Here is a 19,867-nt window from a genome sequence, read left to right on the forward strand (position 1 = left end):
CTTAAAATCCATACCAGACCGAGGGGCCTGGTATTGTCTGAGGGGGGAACCCCACTCAATTTTTTTTTTTCATTTTGGCGAGGGTTCCCCTTCATCCTCAGCACACAAGTCGCACCGCAAGTCAGATCATGATAATCCGACTTGCAGTGCGACTTTTATTCAAATCAATGGGCTCCCATAGGGAACCATTGGTTTTGCATAGAGACAGAGAAACGCGGTTAAAAGCTAGCGCCGCTAAACGTGCATTGACGGCAATGCAAAATGCTGATAAAATTGCGTTTTTAAAGCAGCGTTTTCCTGCCAGCAATCCGACGTTCAGAACAGGCGTTTATGAGCTCCAGTTTGCATGGAGCCTTAAAAATTGGAAAACTATTTTCCAAGATGTTTATAAAGAAGCAAAAAGTGAAATTACAATCTGAACTCTGACAAGCATGGCCTGCCCAACGCTACAGTTTTGTTTTCATCCTTTCCTCTTCTCTCACCCAATGACAAGCCGTGAACTGCCATTCAGTTGTGTGGGTCCATCTCTCCTGACTGCAGATGCTTGGGAAAAGACTCAATTCAGCTCTATGACAACTTATTGTTGAGATGTGGACAGATCAGAGAGAGAGAAGCAATGAAAGTTGTATACAAATGTTCTTCGGAGTACTAATGGAGTCAGTTTGAGCATTTCAGATGAACATACAGGATACTTATTATGTAAAAGAAGGATAAGTAGAAAGAGATTGATGATTTCCTTGTAGTTACATTTTCCACTTTTATAATGGAATTCTTATATTCCACAGTCAAATGCCTACAAATGTGGTGGATGTCAAATAATACAAGAACAGTGAAAAAACTGTAGAAAAACAAAAGAACTTGTAATAGTAAGAAATTATACTGTTTTAATCATCAGAAATGAAAGATCCATTTTTCTCATTAGAATAAAAAAGCAAAAATTCTCCTATAATTATTCAAATTATGGTATATGCTATTCATAAAAAAACAAGGGTATTAGAGGTTTAGATGGCTGGATTGCCCCCCCCCCCCCCAAAAAAAAAATCAACATTTTTAAAGCACATGAAGATTTTACAAATCATAATAATTTTTTATTGCTTTGGTCACATAAAAAAAAATCATTTGGTACTTATTGTTACATAGAAACTGCCATGTATGAGTTTATTCTTCATGAACTAATTGTCAAAATAAATGGATTTTATTTAGTTGACAGATATGTTTTTTATTGGGTTAAATAAAATAAAATATATGCTCACCTTGGAAAATAACATGTCCTTTACTACAATTGCTAAAGTGAAAAAAAGATGCTTTTATTAATGAGTCACGTTTAAGATAAGTTACAAAACAAAAATGTTTTTTTAAATATTTTTTCAAGATGATTACCGGTAAATGTATAACATGGGTACATGCACATGAACGTTTTCAATCACCCGGAAGCTCAAGCATTAAATTATTGACATTTTCCAGGGAAAGGGGACCTGCACAACCTGTCATAGAAGTGTATGGCTGTACATGCTTGTACTCATGTATATGCTGATGCTCCATTGCATATTTCCTTTACATGGAAGTTTCCTGTTAGAGGAAATGGCTGTACACACTTACCTGCTGGTACATACATTTTTCCATCAGCATTTACCTATGCATATGATGTATTTTCAGTGAACAGAAGTTCTATGGCCAAGCTGTATGTACCACCTATGGCTCCCCAGCCATGGGAAAACACCAGGAGTTTTTGGTTACAGCTCCATTGCACCTGCAAACATCCATATGCATATAAAACCTGTGTCTTGATGTTGTTACAACTGCCACAACATCATAGTTGTTATAGTTTTTCACACTGTATTAACTTGCTAGAGTAATTAAACCAAATTAGCAGATAGCAAAATATAAATCTTTCATTTTTTCCTGGTTTTAATTTAAGACATTACATTCAGTAGAATACAGCTTTATACAGCATTTTCATGCAATTACTGGAACTCAGAAAATGGCATGCTATAGATAATTTGTAGAATTATCACAACTGTAACAGAAAAAACTCTGTATGTATACCTACCTATTTTATCAATTTACAATATATTTACACATAGATATTAATCTATGTAAATCTATTTTTGTATGTTTTTCACATAATATGGTTTGAACCTCTGCCATGTTTTTAATTTCCATCTTTGTGACCACTGGGTAGATTAACCCCCTCTATTTTCCCTTTGCCACTGAGACTGAAAGCGAGGAAAAACTGTTTTGAGTTATCACTAGAAAAGGGAAAATTTTCCAATAGGGACACCTGTTTAGGTGACAACTGTGTAAGATTGGATTTCCTGACAGACTCCATGGCAGCATACGTATGGGTCAACTCCGCCCCCACCCCTCCTCTATAGGACCCCACTCCCATAAATCTTTGCTCTGAGCCAGAGGCTGTGTTCCTTTTTCGTCCTCCTCCTAAGGACCAGAATGGTTGAAGTCTTACCTTGGATAAAGTATCCACGATCAAGGCCTGGTTTTTCATCTAGCTGAGCCCCGGAAGATATGTGGAGTCTCCAGCAGTCCCCAGCTATCAGCAGGGTGGAGAAGGGCGATGAATGAGGTGCCCTGAAGAGCTTAAGCCTGGCCACTGGCAGACAAAGCGGCAGTACAGCCTAAGAGACTAGGTATTAGCAGGTGGCCATAAATGCCCTGGACCCATGCAGCGGCGTCTTCTGGATGGAGAAGGGCAATGGATGTGGTGCCATGAAGGTCTTAAGCCTGGCCAGTGGCAAGCAAAATAGCAGTAAGGCCTAAGAGCCTAGCTATTAGCAGGTGGCCATAAATGCCCTGGACCTATGCAGTAGCATCTTCTGGATCCAGGCATGGTCGTTGGTGATGCCATGTGCGGTGATGTATACTTTTATATTGTATATTACATGGCAGCAGTATTGTGTGTTTGTTTTCCTCCCTGGCTCTAGTGTCTTCCAGCCTATGGCGGCTGGAGCACATTTGCGTTCCAAGCCATCGCTCTCTCTTCTGGTCTGGCGTCCCTGGGTTACACCTGTCCAGGGACTCAGCGCATGTGTACAGTGGGCAGCGGTTGCTTTATTACAGTGGAGACATTCAATCAGCGGTCAGTACTGTTGATATTGGGATTTCTCTGTGGTCAGCTTGCAGCAGTTTCCCTAAATGCAGTGTGAAATCATCACAGATATATTCTTTGCATTAACACCCTTGTGTGCTGCCTGTGTGTGATCCAGCTATGGTTCTATCACCTATGCAGGTTGGTCATCCGCCATGTCAGCTGCTGGAGTGAGCCTGCTGGAGTCACAGTCCCAGAGGGCAAATCACTGTGTGAGGTATGCTAAACCCAGGCGGTTGGAAAAGGGGATGGTGATTTACGCAAATAGAATCTCTGGTGAGGGGCCTAGTGCTAGAATCACTTAAAGAGTGGGTTACAAGCCACACGCAAAGTCCAACAACCGTGTTCTCCCACTAAGGACGGCCAGGAAGAGCTTGAACTGTCCCAACCAAGCAATCCATCTATGAAGACCTCAGACAGTGAGGCAGAGGCAGATGAGTCACTTTGCCCTTGTGACGCCTTTGGTCAAGACAATGAGGGGGGCATTTACATGAGTAGAACCTATAGAGTCTCCTGCAAAGCAAGAGGAAGTTCTTTAAGCACCTCTAGAGAGAACATTCTAATTTCCCATTCCTAACGGAAATAAGGGACATTATTTTGGATTAGTGGAGCAAGGTCAGGAGATATACCTCTCTTCTGAGCAAGATGGCCAAGCTCTATCCATTCAAAGATAAGAATGTGAAGCATCTAAAGGCTGCCTCTCTAGTTCTTGAGGCATTGATGAGGCAAGCAAGCATGTCGCTCTCCCTTGAAGGATGCAGTGAATGGCCTGAAAGTTAGCCTGGGCTCTGGTGGCCATGTTTAAAGTGATGAAAACGTGCAAGGAGAATGTGGACGCAGTATTCAAGAGCGTTATCAGAAACTCAGTAGTTCAGGAGCCGGAGCTGGTGTCGGTTTCCATGGCGAGGCTCCAACTGACATCATCCGCATAGTGGCGCAGGTTATGCTCCCGGTCAGTTATGGCAAAGTGAGTGCTATGGCTGGGGCCTGGGCTTGCTGATCCCACCTCTAACAGGCATAATGTAAGATTCCTTTGAGGGAACTTCATCTTTTGGGAAGCTGGATGGCACTGTAACCCTGGCCACAGTTGGCAAGTCGGATCTTGCCTCAGGACCAGCGCTTGCTAGGCCGGAAGATGACACAGTCTAGAGGACAAATTTCGGAGCATGCGAGGGTCGCACATTTTTACAGACCAGGTCAGGATTTTTAGGAAGAGCTGGTGAAGAGGCCAGATATCCATTCAGAAGTATGCTAAAAGCTTGACCTTGGGTATCCAAGAAGTTACTGAGTTTGAGACATTGTCCATCAGAAGTCCTCCTCATCTCGGATTTGTTTCCACGGTTTTGCCTTACTCTGGGCTAAAAGAAGTAGATACTTTTGTATTACGTAAAGTCACTGGTGTCGCAAAGTCCTGCTGTGCCAGTCCCAGAATACGAGAGATTTCATGGCATGTACTCGCCCTTCTTTATGGTCATGAAGAGGAACGGCTTGCGGAGGCCGGTTTCAGACCTTGCGTACCTGAAACAATTTTCATCCAAAGGAGAAGTTTAAGATGGAGACATTGTCCCTGATTCATAGGGGGTCCAGCCAGGTGACTGGCTCGTTTCTAATAGACCTAAAGGTTGCTTACTTTCATGCGACCATTGTAGAAGACTTCTGCAAGTTTCTTTGGTTTGCCGTAGGTCAAGACCATCTCCAGCTCGTTTGTCTACCATTTGGGCTTTCAGCATCACTCTGTGTGTTTTCAGGATCTTATTGGTTGTTAAAGTCTTTATCAAAGCAAGGAGCATACGCCTGCATAGTTACTTGGATGTCCTTCTCCTACTGTCCCAAGACAGAGGGCAGCTGCTGGAGCCCAGAGCTCAGGTCTTTTCAATGCTTCTCAAATTCAGCTTGCGGCTGACTCAATCTCTTGTGTGCCTTGGGGATCAGTTTGATATAATCAAGAGGACCATTGCTTTGTCTCTGGATCTCTATGTTCTGAAACAGAAAACTCCTAGCCCTGTCTTCTTCCCACCTGTCTAAAATGATAGACACTATGGTGTCTACAGATCCGATGGTCAAGTGGATGCTCTGGGGAAGGTGGCCCTTCTGAAAGGGGTTTCTGCAGCAGTGGGAGCCAGGAAGCAAAATTCAGGTCATCTACATAACCTCAGTCATGAGAGTGAGTCCCCTGGTGGCTGCAATGGAGAAACTGGCTCATTTGCCATTCTACTGCCCCATTTCCTGGTTCACAATCACATCCAATGTCACCAATATAGGATGAGGGCTTGCTGCCTGTCGGAGATAGCTCAAGGCAGGTGGGGCTGTCAATTTCACAAGATTGTGTTGAACATTCTGAAACTATGGGAAGCCTTCTGCACCCTACAGGTCTTTCACCATATAACAAAGGGAGCATAGGTTAAAAGACAAGGGGGGGACTCATAGCCTGTTCTCTATTACAGGAAGCGGAGTCAATTATGTCATGGGCTCAGAAGAATCAAGCCTACATGTGGAGGTTTTTCAGGTGCAGATGCCCTGACGGATCTTTGGAAATGCAGCGGGTCCTGTGCGTTTCTTCTAGTGCTGATCATTATCGGGTTTCTCTATGCAAACTTCAAACAGAAGTTGTGGAGGTAGTGGCGGTGATGCCTTATTGGCCAATAAGTCCAGGGTTCCCCTTGCTAGCACTTTTCACCTACCAGTACCCAGCGCCCCTTCTTCTCAGGCCAGACCTTCTGTCACTGGGTTTAATCCTAAATCAATGCCCCACACGGTTATGTCTGACCGTCTGGTTCTTAAGATTGGAGGTCCTCAACTGCTCCCCCAGAGTCATCTCCTCTCTCTTGAATGCTAGGAGAGTGAACACAAAGTTTACCAGAGAATCTGGTCAAAGTTTGTGCAATACATGTCTGCTGCTGACAGATCATGTAGTGATCGAGAAGTTTTAAATATTCTTTAGTCAGATTTAGATCTGGCTCTATCTGTGGGCTCCCTCAGATTACAGGTGTCTGCTTTATTGGCCTTCCCAGGTGTTTCCAGGTCTAGGCATCTTTTCCTGTCCAACAATTCAAGGGAGCAACTATGCTCAGACCTCGGTGTAAGCGGAGGTTTTCCAAATGGAACTCCCCTCTTACTCTCAACTCCCTCTCAGGAATTGGAGTGGAGTGTTCTCCATTAAAGGCCTCTCTGTCAAGTTTGCCTTTCTCCTGGCTATCACTAGGGATGGGCCAAACAGACCCCTGTTCGATTCGCACCGGTGGTCTCGGAATGGAAGAGTGAGGACACATCTTCCCTGAGCTCCCGGTCCGCAGCTCCTCAGCAGCCTGCCCGCACAGAATTACTGCTCATTATGGCTTCTCCATCCTGTCCAGACAGCTGGGGAAGTGGTACGGCTGACCTGTGTACTCTGCAGCCCGTATGGAGCGATTCCTGGTCCTAAGACAGCCAGCCACCTCCACTCCAGACCCAGCCAAGATGGCGCCGGTGCTGCCCACGAGAATGGAGCTCAACTTGCCTGCACTGGAAGGAGGGGGAGCAAGGCATGAGCGTGGCAATAACATGGCCCCGTTCTCCCCTTCTGGTGATCTCTCCCCTTGCCTTCCCCGCTCTCTTTCCCTCACATCCCTCGGCAGTCCTGGGGGAAGCCCGGTAGCTCCACACAGTGGGCTCCACAAGACACTCAGCCCTCCCAGCACCAGGCCTTTATTCCCGGTGCCCCCCTGCTCCTCACACAGGAAATGCAAGACACAGTGAGTGCTGCTCCATTGATTATGACCTCACAAGAGCCATCTTCATTACTTTTTAATGACCAGGCTATATGGGCACTACTGCAAAAATTGCCCACCAGCGAAGACTTGGACTCTTTGGCCTCCAGAATGGAGGCAGCATGCCGTGGAGAACTCACAGGGATCAAAGAAGAGGTAACAGAGGTAACCACTCGAGTCTCCTTACTAGAATCTAACACCGCAGCCCTCCGCCAGGATATCTCCTGCCTGCAAGTTACACGTGAGGAGGTAGCGGATCAGATTGGGGAGTTACACTTATTGATGGTCGACCTGGAAAACCGTAATTGCAGATGCAATATCAGACTCCGCAGCCTGCCAGAAGCCACCCGACAGGCTGATCTTAAGACAACCGTGACTGCCATATTCAATGACTGTCTGGGGCGCCCGACGGAAACACCCATCGCCATTGACAGGGTCCACAGAACTCTTGATCCTAGAGGTCCCGCAGAAGACAGACCCAGAGATGTCCTTTGCTGCCTGCACAATTATGCTGTTAAGGAAGACATACTTCAGCGGGCCTGGCTGATGTGTCCCGGAGGACCCTCCAGATGCATCGTTGCATGAAGCCCCTGCTGGAGAAACTTAGAGATCAGGAGATCACTTACAAGTAGGGCCACCCTTTCCACCTCATTGCACGCAAGGGAGGCCACTCGTATACCCTCTGGCATCCGGCAGATGTCCCTGCTTTCCTCAGCTCCCTCGAGTCGCCCCCGATGTCGCTTCCCAACTGGCTAGCGATTGTTCTTCCCCCAAGCAATGATAACCCTGCTAAGAACCCATCTGGCAAACCCCAACAGTTCCGGCGCAATCGCCGGTCTCAACGCAGAAGTTCGCAGGCTCCTCAGGACAACGAGCCTTGAGCCTTCAAGGTTAGATTTGTTTTCAGGATGAAGGCCTGCCCTGGACTTGGGAGATCTCCTATGTATGTAAGTTCTGCACTAGTTTCTCATTGTTCCCGTTGTCTCATCTGCCGTAGTCTCCTCGGACTGGTGACTCTCCTCGGGGGTGACCCCTGGCTACCTTAGACTGACTTTCACAGACCCCCTGGTCTTAACTGCCTAATGGAAGGAATTCATGGTGCATTTGGTTGAGGACCAATTTCTCTAGGGGGGGAGTCAAATGGACTTACATGGCAGTTTCACATGGCGGTTGGTACTGGGAGTGGTTGGACCCGACTGGGCCCAACGCCATAGACAGGGGATGCTACATCACCTGGGTGAATGTTCGGGGGCCCCCAACCCACCAGTTTCCCACTTGCCTTGCAGGTTTGATCTGCAAGTAGGTAAATAATGGCTCACCCAGATCACTGTGCTCATTATTTCAAATACTTATGATTGGTTTGGGGGGCCGGGGGGCTCTCTGTGGAGCTGCCCGGAGCATATGCTTACCCAGCAGGCTTAGGTCAAACTGAAGTGCCACAAGAGTCCGCTCTGGCACCAGCTCCCCAGACGCCTCTCCTTCTTACCTGTCTGAGTTTAATTTCTACTTTTTGAACACTGTTATCTATATGTTTGTCAATGTATAATAGCATATGGTAAAGTGTGCCCGACTGGCGGGGGGTGTCCTGCTGCATCTGGCCTTAGGTTTTTACTGGGGGGTTTCCTCTCCCCCCCTTTTTGTTTCTTCGGATGCAGCCACGCACCCCCCCCCCCCCCCCCGATTTGGTACACTTCTGGGTAGCCTTGGCTCATGTAACAGGGGTGTAATTTCCCCGCAGATGTGCCCCTCATTGGGCCCAAAAGATGTTCTGGTCTAGGCGTAAATTCATTTTGCGATATTTGACTAGGCAACGGAGCCACAGTTCACTCTCATTGGGCAATGCTTCTCTGGGAGGGAGCGGTCTTTCCAACCATTACATTTTAATTTTATGATGACTTGATAATGTTGCTTGCGAATGTTTTCCTTTTGTTACCACTTCCGGTACTCTCTGAAATATGTTCTTTATTTTTGTTGTTTTTCTGTTTTGGTTATTTCATTAATGAGAAGCTTAACATTCCAATGCGGCTCCTATTTGGACTGCCTTAAGCGGGGGACTGTTGGGGGGGTCCCAAGCATCTGGGGCTCAATCCCTGAAGTGCCTTACCTCATCCCCTGCTTTTAACAGATGGTTAGACAGGTTAATTTGGTTGGTCAGCAGACTGGTTGGTGAGTTGAGCTATGGAATTGTTTTCATCCCCCACTAGGACTTAGCTGCCCTAATTGGTAGTGACCCTCCATCTGGAGATTTAGTTTTCTCCCACCATTTCTACACCTCTCCCACCCTCTCCACCCTATTCTACTCCGGTCCTCTCTCGCAATCAATTTCCACCCTCTCTTCTACGTTCCCTGCCTTTAGTCTAACCTCCCCTCCTCCCCCCCTCTCCGCGCTACCTACTGTTCCAGGTTCTGGCTAGGTCCGACGGCCTGACCTCACCCCTCTAAAAATGTCATTGAAATTTGTATCCTGGAATGTGAAGGGCTTAAATGCCCCATAAAAGCGCACCTGTTGCCATTGTGCTCTTGCTGGGTGTCCAGTGTGCTCATGTTCCTTTAAGGGGGCTTGGGCTGCCTCCAGGCTCACCTGCCCCACATCTATCCATTCCATGCATGTGCTTCCACTGTGGAGACACTTATAAATTTGTAGTGTTAGGACGGCAAGCAACACAGGATGCTGTGACGAGGCTTTGCGGCTTTCACATGCGTTTGCAAATGTGTGCTAACTAAACCCATGCTTTTAACAGATGGTTAGACAGGTTAATTTAGTTGGTCAGCAGACTGGTTGGTGAGTTGAGCTATGGAATTGTTTTCATCCCCCACTAGGACTTAGCTGCCCTAATTGGTAGTGACCCTCCATCTGGAGATTTAGTTTTCTCCCACCCTTTCTACACCTCTCCCACCCTCTCCACCCTATTCTACTCCGGTCCTCTCTCGCAATCAATTTCCACCCCTCTCTTCTACGTTCCCTGCCTTTAGTCTAACCTCCCCTCATCCCCCCTCTCCACGCTACCTAATGTTCCAGGTTCTGGCGAGGTCCGACGTCCTGACCTCACCCCTTTAAAAATGTCATTTAAATTTGTATCCTGGAATGTGAAGGGCTTAAATGCCCCATAAAAGCACACCAGCTGTCTTACTGAACTCTGGAGACAAAGGTAGTGTTCTTACAAGAAACACATTTCCGGGCAGACAGGATCCTGAGACTATACAATAAACATTTCCCAACAGCATATCACAGTGTGTCACCCTCAACAAAATCAAAGGGCATGAGTATTCTCCTGGCCAAAACTGTACCCTGGCAGCTGTTGGACCTTCATATTGACCACGAGGGTAGATATCTTTTTTTAAAAGGTACACTCCAGTCGCAGACGTTCACCCTGGCTAACCTGTACCTGCCGAATGTGGATCAGCTTCCAGTACTTGAATCATGCCTAGTTGCCTTGGCTTCCTTTGCAGAGGGAACTCTGGTGTTAGGGGGAGACCTCAACCTCACCATTGATCCCATTGGGCTCCTCGGCCCTGTCCCGGAGATTCCAAAACTGAGTTAGGGAAATGTTACACTCGCACTGGTTAGTGGATATCTGGCATATCCTTCACCCGCAGGAGAGGGATTACACCTTTTTCTCGGCGGTTCATGGCTCGTATTCCAGAATAGATCTCTTCCTAGTCTCCCATGCCACAATCCCACTTGTCTCTAGCGCCCACCGATCACCTTACTCCTGGCCTCACAACACCCGACACCTAGATCAGCCACATGGCGACTAAATGAGATCCTAGTACAGGACCCCGAGGTTAAGGCGGACATCCTATGGGAACTGGACCTTTTTTTCGAGAGTAACAATAACTCGGTCCCTAACCCTCTCTCTGTCTGGTCAACGCACAAGTGCTACATTAGAGGAATATTCATTAAAGATGGACACAGACTTAATGTGGCCAGAGCAAAAATGCTGTCCGGGTTGCTTGCAAAACTCCATGACTGCGAAAAACAGCATAAATCACACCCAGATAAGGACCTGGAAGCTGAAGTAACTAATCTCCGAGAACAAATCAGAGAACACTCTTTATTTCAATCTAAGAACAGTCGTTTGAAGGCGCGCAGAACCTTTTATGAATACGGAGACAAATGCAGCAGAGCGTTGGCAAACGCCATTTGAACTCAACGCAACTTATCCTACATTCCTGCCTGATCCACCCTAGCAGGAACCAAAACTCATGATTCCACAGAGATGGCGGAATCCTTCCGTGCTTTCTATGAGGCTCTCTATATGATGAGGAGGTAACTTTGCTCTCGCAGCCTATAACCACAGAGGAACTCGGGAGCGCTATTGCTGGGTCTCCAAAGGGGAAAGCGCTCGGCCCTGATGGCTTTACAATTTCCTATTACAAAGCCTTCCAAGCACGATTGGCGATTGGCGACCCACTTTGTCACCGCCTTCAATGCAATCCTAGACAACCATACCATGCCACCGGACCTATTGCAAGCAAGCATCACCGTTATCCCTAAGCCAGGAAAAGATCCACTTCTTTGTGCAAACTACAGGCCTATTTCCTTGCTTAATTGTGACCTTAAGTTGTTCACCAAAATTCTGGCTGAGAGATTAGGCTCTGTCCTCCAACGTATAATCCCCCTAGATCAGGTCGGATTTATACGCAATAGAGAAGCACGGGATAACACAACAAGGACAACAGATGTTGTGGCAAGGGCCAAACGTCTTAACATCCCATTCATCCTATTGTCTACAGACGACAAAAAGGCATTTGACAGGGTGAACTGGACTTTCCTCCTAGCCGCCTTGCGACGCCTTGGGATGCCGAGCTCCATTCTGTCCTGGATTTCTGCCATATACTCCAAACCCCACTGCAACGGTCAGGGTAAACGGAGTCACTTCCAGCCCCTTTGCTATAAGTAATGGCATGAGACAGGGGTGCCCGCTTTCTCCGCTCCTCTTCATACTTTCCCTAGAACCCCTACTGCAACACATTAGGCTTAACCCTGACGTTAGAGGACTTGCAACTAACACCTACCACCATAAAATTGCCGCCTATGCGGACGATCTTCTGTTTTACATCTCAGAACCGCATACCTCTCTCCCGGTCCTCTTAGCTGAAATGCGCCAATATGGTGATCTATCGATTTTCGAAATCAGTTTGCAAAAGTCAGAAGCACTCAACATATCCCTCACTCCTGGTTCCCAGGCTCGCCTTGGTAGTAACTATCTCTTCCGATGGACTCCTCAGGCTATCCAATACCTAGGCACTAAGATCCCTTCTAACCTACATCTCATCTACCAACTCAACTTCCAGCCCCTCCTGAACATTTTCTCTTTCAGATTTAGACAGATGGAAAAGCATGGCGGTTACCTGGTTTGGTAGATGCAATATTCTAAAGGAGAACATCATGCCGAGGCTGCTCTACATTTTACAAGCTTTGCCAGTTAGGATTCCGCGGAGCTTCTTTGGTAAGCTACATACAATTTTCATTAATTATGTCTGGCAGGGCAAGTCTCAGTGACTTAGGAGATCGCTTCTGCAGTGACCAAAACTTAGAGGTGGGGTTGGCCTCTCCGACCCGGCCCTTTAATATACTGCGGTCCACATGAACAGAGTAGTGGACTGGTGCAGACACTTACCCCATAAATTATGGGTCAGCCTGGAACAGGAAACGGTGCCTATTCCCTTAGCTGGCTTACCTTGGATCGGGACGTGGTTTTCACGATTTTCCTCTCCGCATCCGCTGATCGAGCCCACATTGCAGAAGCTCCACAGATACTTCGGGATAGCAGAGACGGACAGCTTTCCCTCCCCGTTAACGCCCATAATTGGACACCCGGACTTCACACCAGGTATCTCTGACAGGTCCTTCCAGCTCCAATCAGACTAGAGCCTGGTTAGAGCCTCTTCTTTTCTTGGCCCTTCTGAGTGGGTTGACCCCTCAGGCCTATATCCAATCCTTAATGCCTCCATTTTTGGCAGGTAGAATATTTCACAACGTTCCCATTTCCTCCGATCCCTCCCTGAAAATGGTTGTTTCCGTAGGCAGCCTACATCCTTTGAAGACCTGTGCCTGAGAGATGAGCCCATACGGAAATCCCTCTCCTAATCTTACAACATCTTACTTGCTCACACATCTCAACATGACCCCCCATATTTGAAGAAATGGGAGAGAGATCTCAACACCACATTTACTGAGGACCAAAATAATCGTATCCTCTTCTATGCACATAAGTTGTCCTTGTGTAGCAAGTATCAGGAGATCACCTACAAGATTCTGACGTGCTGGTATAGGACTCAATCTGTGTTATTGTCAATATTCCCAGGACACAGCCCTCTGTGTTGGAGATGTGGTACCTAAACTGGCACACTACTTCACATCTTTTGGGAATGTCCAGAGCTGTCCCTTTTCTGGAGACAAGTTCTACAGATCATTCACAAGATTACCGACGTCTCTCTTTAAGATAACTCAGCAGCAGTACTCCTAAACCTGACACCCATGTCTTGTAAGCGATATCGCAAATCCTTACTGAAACACCTCCTGAATGCAGCCAGGGCGTGTGTCCCCAGCGTGTGGAAGCAACAATCTCCACCAGTGGTGCCACAGTGGTTTGCCAGGGTGTGCGATATACAGCGGATGGAGCATCTTACAGCTGCTCTAGGGGATAGAGAGGAGAAACACAACACTCGCTGGACACATTGGGATCTGTTCGGATTCTCGGACGATTACAGGTCCTACCTTTGAGTAACTGGTTTTAGGGACATCTGAAAGCCTTGGGCCGTCGACCTTACCAGAGCTTTCTATCCCCCACCCCTCCTTACTTCCCCTCTACTGTTCTTTCTCTCTTCCTTCCTATCTTTCTATCCCCCATTGACACCTTTGGTGTCATCCACTTTTCTTTTCTAATAAAGAGAAAATTCCCTCGGTTTGCGGGGTTTCATTGGTGCCAAATCCAGGACTAAGAGTCACACTTTATATGAGGTAAACTGTTTTGTTTTAGTCCTCTGGAGTTCAAGGGCTCGGTACTTGCCAGTTAGGGATAAGGACGTTTTACCTCTCAGGTTGTCGTTCTTCCTCCCTATTGTTATTACCCAATGGTATACATAAGTCCAATAACATTAACCCCCCCTTTCATTTTGGTGGTTCCCTCCGTGGTTCAGATTAACTTACAGGACATAACTGTTGTGGAGTCTATAGACCACAGTTTCCTGAAGTATGACATTGTTATGGAACCTTGACTGTCATGTCACTAATGTATGTAGTTGTTTTTGATAGGTTTCTGTTGTTGCCTTTCATTCAATGTTGTTGATTGACATGTGTGATATAATGCCATTTTGTTTAACCCGCATACCTTAAATAAAGATTTTTTAAAAAAAAGAACTTCTGAACACCGCGAAAGTTTGGACCCAAATAACGAACCCCATTAAAGTCAATGAGACCCGAATGTCAAAAATCAAAAGTGCCCATTTTGAAGGCTTATATGCAAGTAATTGGGCATACAATGGCTATAGGGGTCTGGGTCCTGCCCTGGGGGACATGTATAAATAAAAAAAAGTTTGCAAAAAACTTCATTTTTAAATGAGCAGTGATTTTTTTATTTTTAAAGTGAAAGCATAAAAATAAAAAAATCCTTCCAACATAGTGCCTGGGGGGTCCTCTTAATCTACCTGTGAAGTGACAGATCTGTACCATGTCTAAAATCTGCTGCAGCAATAATTGCATTTATAAACCCCAAAAAAATGAAATTTTCCCTGCATGCTGCCTTTATTTTGCTCAGCAACAGCTGGGGAGCTACTGTAAATGATGAGGCCACAATGTAGTACACTGGGAACAAGATTAGAGATTTTTTTGGATACATTCTGGTGTCACTGACTTTGGATAGAAGTAATGGGTGCGTAAAAATTGGTCTTTGGGTGTCGGTGGTGCATTCCCACCGTAACCCTATAGAGGTAATCTTGATGAAAGCAAGAATTGGCCTTGCTGTAAAAAATTGCAATGATATGCACCTGTCAAACAGGTGCAGAAAAATGTGTCTTTGGGTGTCGGTGGTGCCTTCCCACCGTAACCCTATAGAGGTACTCTTGATGAAAGCAAGAATTGGCCTTGCTGTAAAAAATTGCAATGATATGCACCTGTCAAACAGGTGCAGAAAAATTGGTCTTTGGGTGTTAATTGTGCCCATGAAACCTATACCAAAAACATTCTTCCAGATGAAATGATTGAACACCCTCAAAGCTAGGCAGCCTCGAAGTCCTGCAGAGATTCCACATCCCAAAAAGACTTAATCAGTGACATCGGCATCAGGGGCTTCATAGCTGGTAATCCAGGACTGAGTCAAACGGTCCATGGAGTATGTGGACAGACACATTCTATGATCAGTAACAAAACTTCCTGCAGCACTGAATGCCCATTCTGAAAGCATGCTGGATGCAGGGCAGCCCAACAACTCAATAGCATACTGGGCTAGTTCTGGCCAGTGGTGTATTCTCATGACCCAGTAAGTCAGTGCATGGTCAGCTGGAAAGCTCTCCAGCTGTTTTGGCCCCGAGGTAATCGTCCACCATGTGATGCAGACGCTGCGAATGGGATGTGAAAGCTGACAGCCCTGGGCAGCCAGGACTAAAAAAATTCTGAAATGCCTCACTTAGGCGGACACCTTCTCCAATGCTCCTCTCTTGACCAATAGAAGACTCAAACAACATTTTCCACCACACTGTAACCTACTGGAGTCAGGAAAAACATTCAATAAAATCCTCTTTAACGTTTCCTCAAGAGATTTTATCTTCTGCACTCTTTGTGGGAACGGGATGAGTTCTGAGGCCTTCCCCTTATAACTGTGGTCAAGGGAGGGTTGCCAACCAGTAATCATACTTCTCCTTTATGCCACGTATTCTTGGGTCCTTTCGCAGGCTTTTAAGCATGAGGTTGTGCCTCAAATTTGCTGAGGCTTGAGAAGCAGACTCCTCGGGGTCACTCAGGATGACAGCATCTGGAACTTCCTCCTCCCAGCCACGTACTACTCCCAAGGGTCCTGGGGTTTACGGGCAGGTGGAATTCCTGCTGAGTTTCAGCCAACTGCGCACTGGCTGACCGCCTGAAATGGCTACACTTCTGGCCTGTTTTAGTACATCTCGCAACCCTATGTACGTACTAAGGAAACGCTGCACCACCAAATTGACGACATGTGCCAGGCATGGCACATGTGTCAACTTTCCCTGTCTAAGGGCTGACAGGAGGTTTGAGCCATTATCGGACACCACCATTCCAGGCTCCAGCTGGCTTGGTGTGAACCACCTCTGGGTCTGTCCCTGTAGAGCTGCAAGAATCTCTGCTCCAGTGTGGTTCCTGTCCTGTAAACACACCAGCTGAAGCATTGCATGGCACCTTTTAGCCTGACTGATGGAATAGCCCTTTGAATGCTTAGGGGGTACCTGATGTTCATAGGACAATTCTACAGAGGAGGGCATGGAGGTGGCGGAGAGGAGGAGGAGGCAGTAGAGCTCACAGGTCTGGCATCATCACCACCACCTGTATGGAGAAGTGGGCGCACAACAAGCTGCAGCACCAAGCTCTGTCCTGCATCCTTTTTGAGTTGCAAGCAGCGTTACCCAGTGTGCAGTGAACAAAATATATCATCCCTGCCCTTGCTTGCTGGACCACGTGTCAGTAGTAAGGTGGATTTTACGGCTGATTGCCTTGCCCAATGATGCCAGAACATTCCCTTCCACATGATGGTAGAGAGATGGAACGGCCTTACGTGAAAAGTAGTAGCAGCTAGGAACCTGCCATTGTGGTACAGCACATTGTGCAAATTCACGGAATGGGGCAGAATCCACCAGGCTGAAAGGCAGAAGTTGGAGAGCCAACAGCTTTGACAAGCTTGCATTTAGACACTGGGCATGTGGGTGGCAAGGACTGTATTTTTTTTTTCAGCTGCAACAGATGGGGCAGAGAAATTTGCCGGCTACAATCTACAGCTTGTGGTGTGCTGCTGGAAGATGTGCTGCTAGGACCTGGGACACCCTGTGCTTTACCATCATCCCTGTCAGTGGAGGCTGCTGAGAGTCAATGACTTGGTATAGCAGGGGCAGACTGAAGTGGGTAAGGAGGAGGAGGAGGGACAGATTTGTGCCCCTTTTGTGTGGCTTTTAGGTGCTCTTGCCAACGGGCTGAGTGGTTGGACGTTAAATGCCTTGTTAGACATGTGGTGCCCAAATGGTTGGTGTTTTTGCCACGTTTGATGTGCCTGAGACACAGTTTGCAGAAAGCAACAGTGCAATCTGCTGCAGATGTGCTAAAAAAGGCCCAGACAGCTGAGCTTTGGGGAGTGGGTCGGGAGATAACAGCTGCAGAATGTGATGGAATAGGGTGGCTGCTCTCTACTCTTACTTGACGTCGGCCTCCTTGGGGTTGTGCTGCCTCACCTTCAGTATCCTCCTCTGCTCTAACTGGCACCCAAGTCGCATCAGTGACCTCATCATCATCATCATCATCATCATCATCATCATCATCTCCATCTCCTCCATCTTCATCATTATCACTGGAGACAACTTGGCAATACGCTGCGGCTTGGGGAACATAAATGCCAATTTGTCTACCAAAGTTTCTCCCTCTCTCTAGGCTCATGTTCCTGTCATCCTCAACCTCAGAACCAACATCTGAATCCAGTAATGGCTGGGCATCATCAAGGAGCAAGTGACTGATGCTATGGTCAAATAACTCAGCTTACTCATCAATAGCAGGTTTATCCACTCTGGCAACTGCAGGGGACTGCACACTTGCCTCTGCTTACGTGACAGAGGATAAGGAGGATGAGGAAGGTTTAGTAAGCCAGTCCACCACCTCCTCTGCATGCTGTGGCTGGATAGCACAGGCAAACTTACTAAACAGAGGAAATGATGCCCTGCCTGAAGAGTGACCACCACGTCCACCTTTGCCTGTGGACACATTTGTTGCTGGCCCCCTTACAGTGCCAAGGGAATGTCTGCTTCTCCTTCAATCGCATTGAAGATGCTGCGCTATCGAAGGTATAAGCAAAAAGCCTCTGAACTGGTAAAAATATATCCTCTACACCGTGGTAATAATAATGTATAAAATATATGATGAAAAATATATAAAAAGACACGTGGTTAATAGCCAAATAAAAAAGTGGCAATGTGCATTCATATAGTGATAAAAAATATTAAAGCAAATAATGTAAAGAGGTGTTCTTACGGGCCCAAAAGTACACCACTCAGCGCCAGGGACAGATGCCGCTTTGAAGCAGGAATGTAATGAAGATAGAATACAAATACAAATAACACCAATTTGCTGACACAATAGGTACAAAGAGGTGCAAACTAAATATAAAAGCAGCCGTTTAAAAATATGGACAAATCATAATAAATAGTGGTATACAATAATCAACGGACAAGACTATAATATCACACTCAAAACAGCGCTAATGTTGAGCTAAAACAAATATACATGTGGCCAACTTCACAAGAAAAAGTCCTTTGAAAGTGGTGGGCAGTTCAAAAAGTGGTTCAGAAAGTGTTCATAGGTGATCATAGTGTAGAAACTCAGTGTGCACCTTCCACCGGTCAATCCAATTCCACCACGTGAGAACACACTCCCCTCAGGGGGTTAAACTCCCCAGAGCTTAATAGTAATGAGCCTCCAAGGAAAGAAACATCCGAGCCACAAGCCACTGCCAGCACCCCTCCGGAGGATTCTCAGATGATCAGAGCTCAGAAATAACCCAGCAACAAAAGAAAAGCGCACATAGCGTAATCCTATTTATTGATTAAAAGCCCATCACATCACACAAAGATCCCCCCTTCAATAAATATACGTACATCAACACTGCAATCAACAGAGCACTTCAGAGGAAGCGTTTAAATCGTGCACTTCACCATACTAGATGTCAGCCGGCTCAGCTTCCCAAGGAGCGATCCCTACTTCCTGGTTGTGAGTCAGGCTGTGGGGGAGCGCAAATGTCACTTCCGGCGTCGTGTAGGCCACGCTCTGACGCATTTCGTCATATCCTGACTTCGACAGAGGGCGTGCCTACACGACTGACGGACAGGTTTAAATTATCCCGCCCCAACCTCCCTAGCCAATCAGAGAAGCATTCGGCGTGACGACAGGTGCGCGTCATCAGCCGAAATACACACTGACGGCTTCATACAGGAGGGGGAGAGGAACAATCAACCACCCTGCACTACATACAACAACTCGCATATGCAGATGTACACACCCCCAGGCTAAACAAGCCAGTAAGCTGGTGTGTAAACTAACACTGCACATTGCGCTCTTCTAATAGGGGCTAACAGTATCTAATAATGTGCAAATTAACACATATATTCAATAAATCACAGTAAATTCCCTAATATACATCTATACAGTCCAGCAAAATAAAATGTCTTAAGGCTGATCACTGAATGACATCACAGCATATTAGCATATATTGAGCGCACTAATGGATATAGAGAACCTTATATTCTATATAATTCAGTCATTAGTACATCACTAAATTGTAATCAAAATGCTTTCAACCAAAAAATTTATTTCACATTACAGCACTATAATCAACACAGCGTCTATTACATCATTAATGATTATGATTATAAAAAAATGGAAAATCCTTATTACAAATAAGTCAGTGGAAATCTAAATAGATTCAAATACTGGAATTATAAAAAAGTGCTTAAATGCACTGTGCAAAGTTCAAATTGATCCAATTTACAGGTGCTCCACACTCCATGCGATTCAGTATGCTGTGAAAGTGATGCGATAATCAGACACTGTGTTCTCACTCAGGTGCTCCCCCCCCCATGTAATGAAGGCTCACCTTAAGGTATGTGACCTTGCTGTTAAGCTTGGTCAATACACGCTTTGGAACCACTACAGGGTTCAACAGTGCGTCTGGGATCCTGGATCAATCGCCAATGTGCCTCAGTAAATCAATGAAAAAAGATCTCATAGTGTAGTATGCTTATGCAATTTATTGAACCAAAAAATAAACAGGTCCCACACAGGGTGCTCACAATA

At 46.3% G+C, this 19,867-nt stretch overlaps 1 protein-coding gene across 1 annotated transcript in view; it reads right to left on the minus strand.

Annotated features, from left to right (window-relative positions):
- The window catches only part of LOC141133942 (mucin-19-like), a 253,631-nt gene that overhangs the window by 25,694 nt on the left and 208,070 nt on the right, over positions 1 to 19,867 (minus strand). The window contains exon 28 of the mRNA XM_073623553.1: positions 1,254 to 1,285. Within this exon, the coding sequence (XP_073479654.1) occupies positions 1,254 to 1,285 (32 nt within the window). The remainder of the gene's footprint in view (positions 1 to 1,253; positions 1,286 to 19,867) is intronic.

Source organism: Aquarana catesbeiana, linkage group LG03, assembly GCF_042186555.1.
Source record: "Aquarana catesbeiana isolate 2022-GZ linkage group LG03, ASM4218655v1, whole genome shotgun sequence".
Classification (NCBI taxonomy): domain Eukaryota; kingdom Metazoa; phylum Chordata; class Amphibia; order Anura; family Ranidae; genus Aquarana; species Aquarana catesbeiana.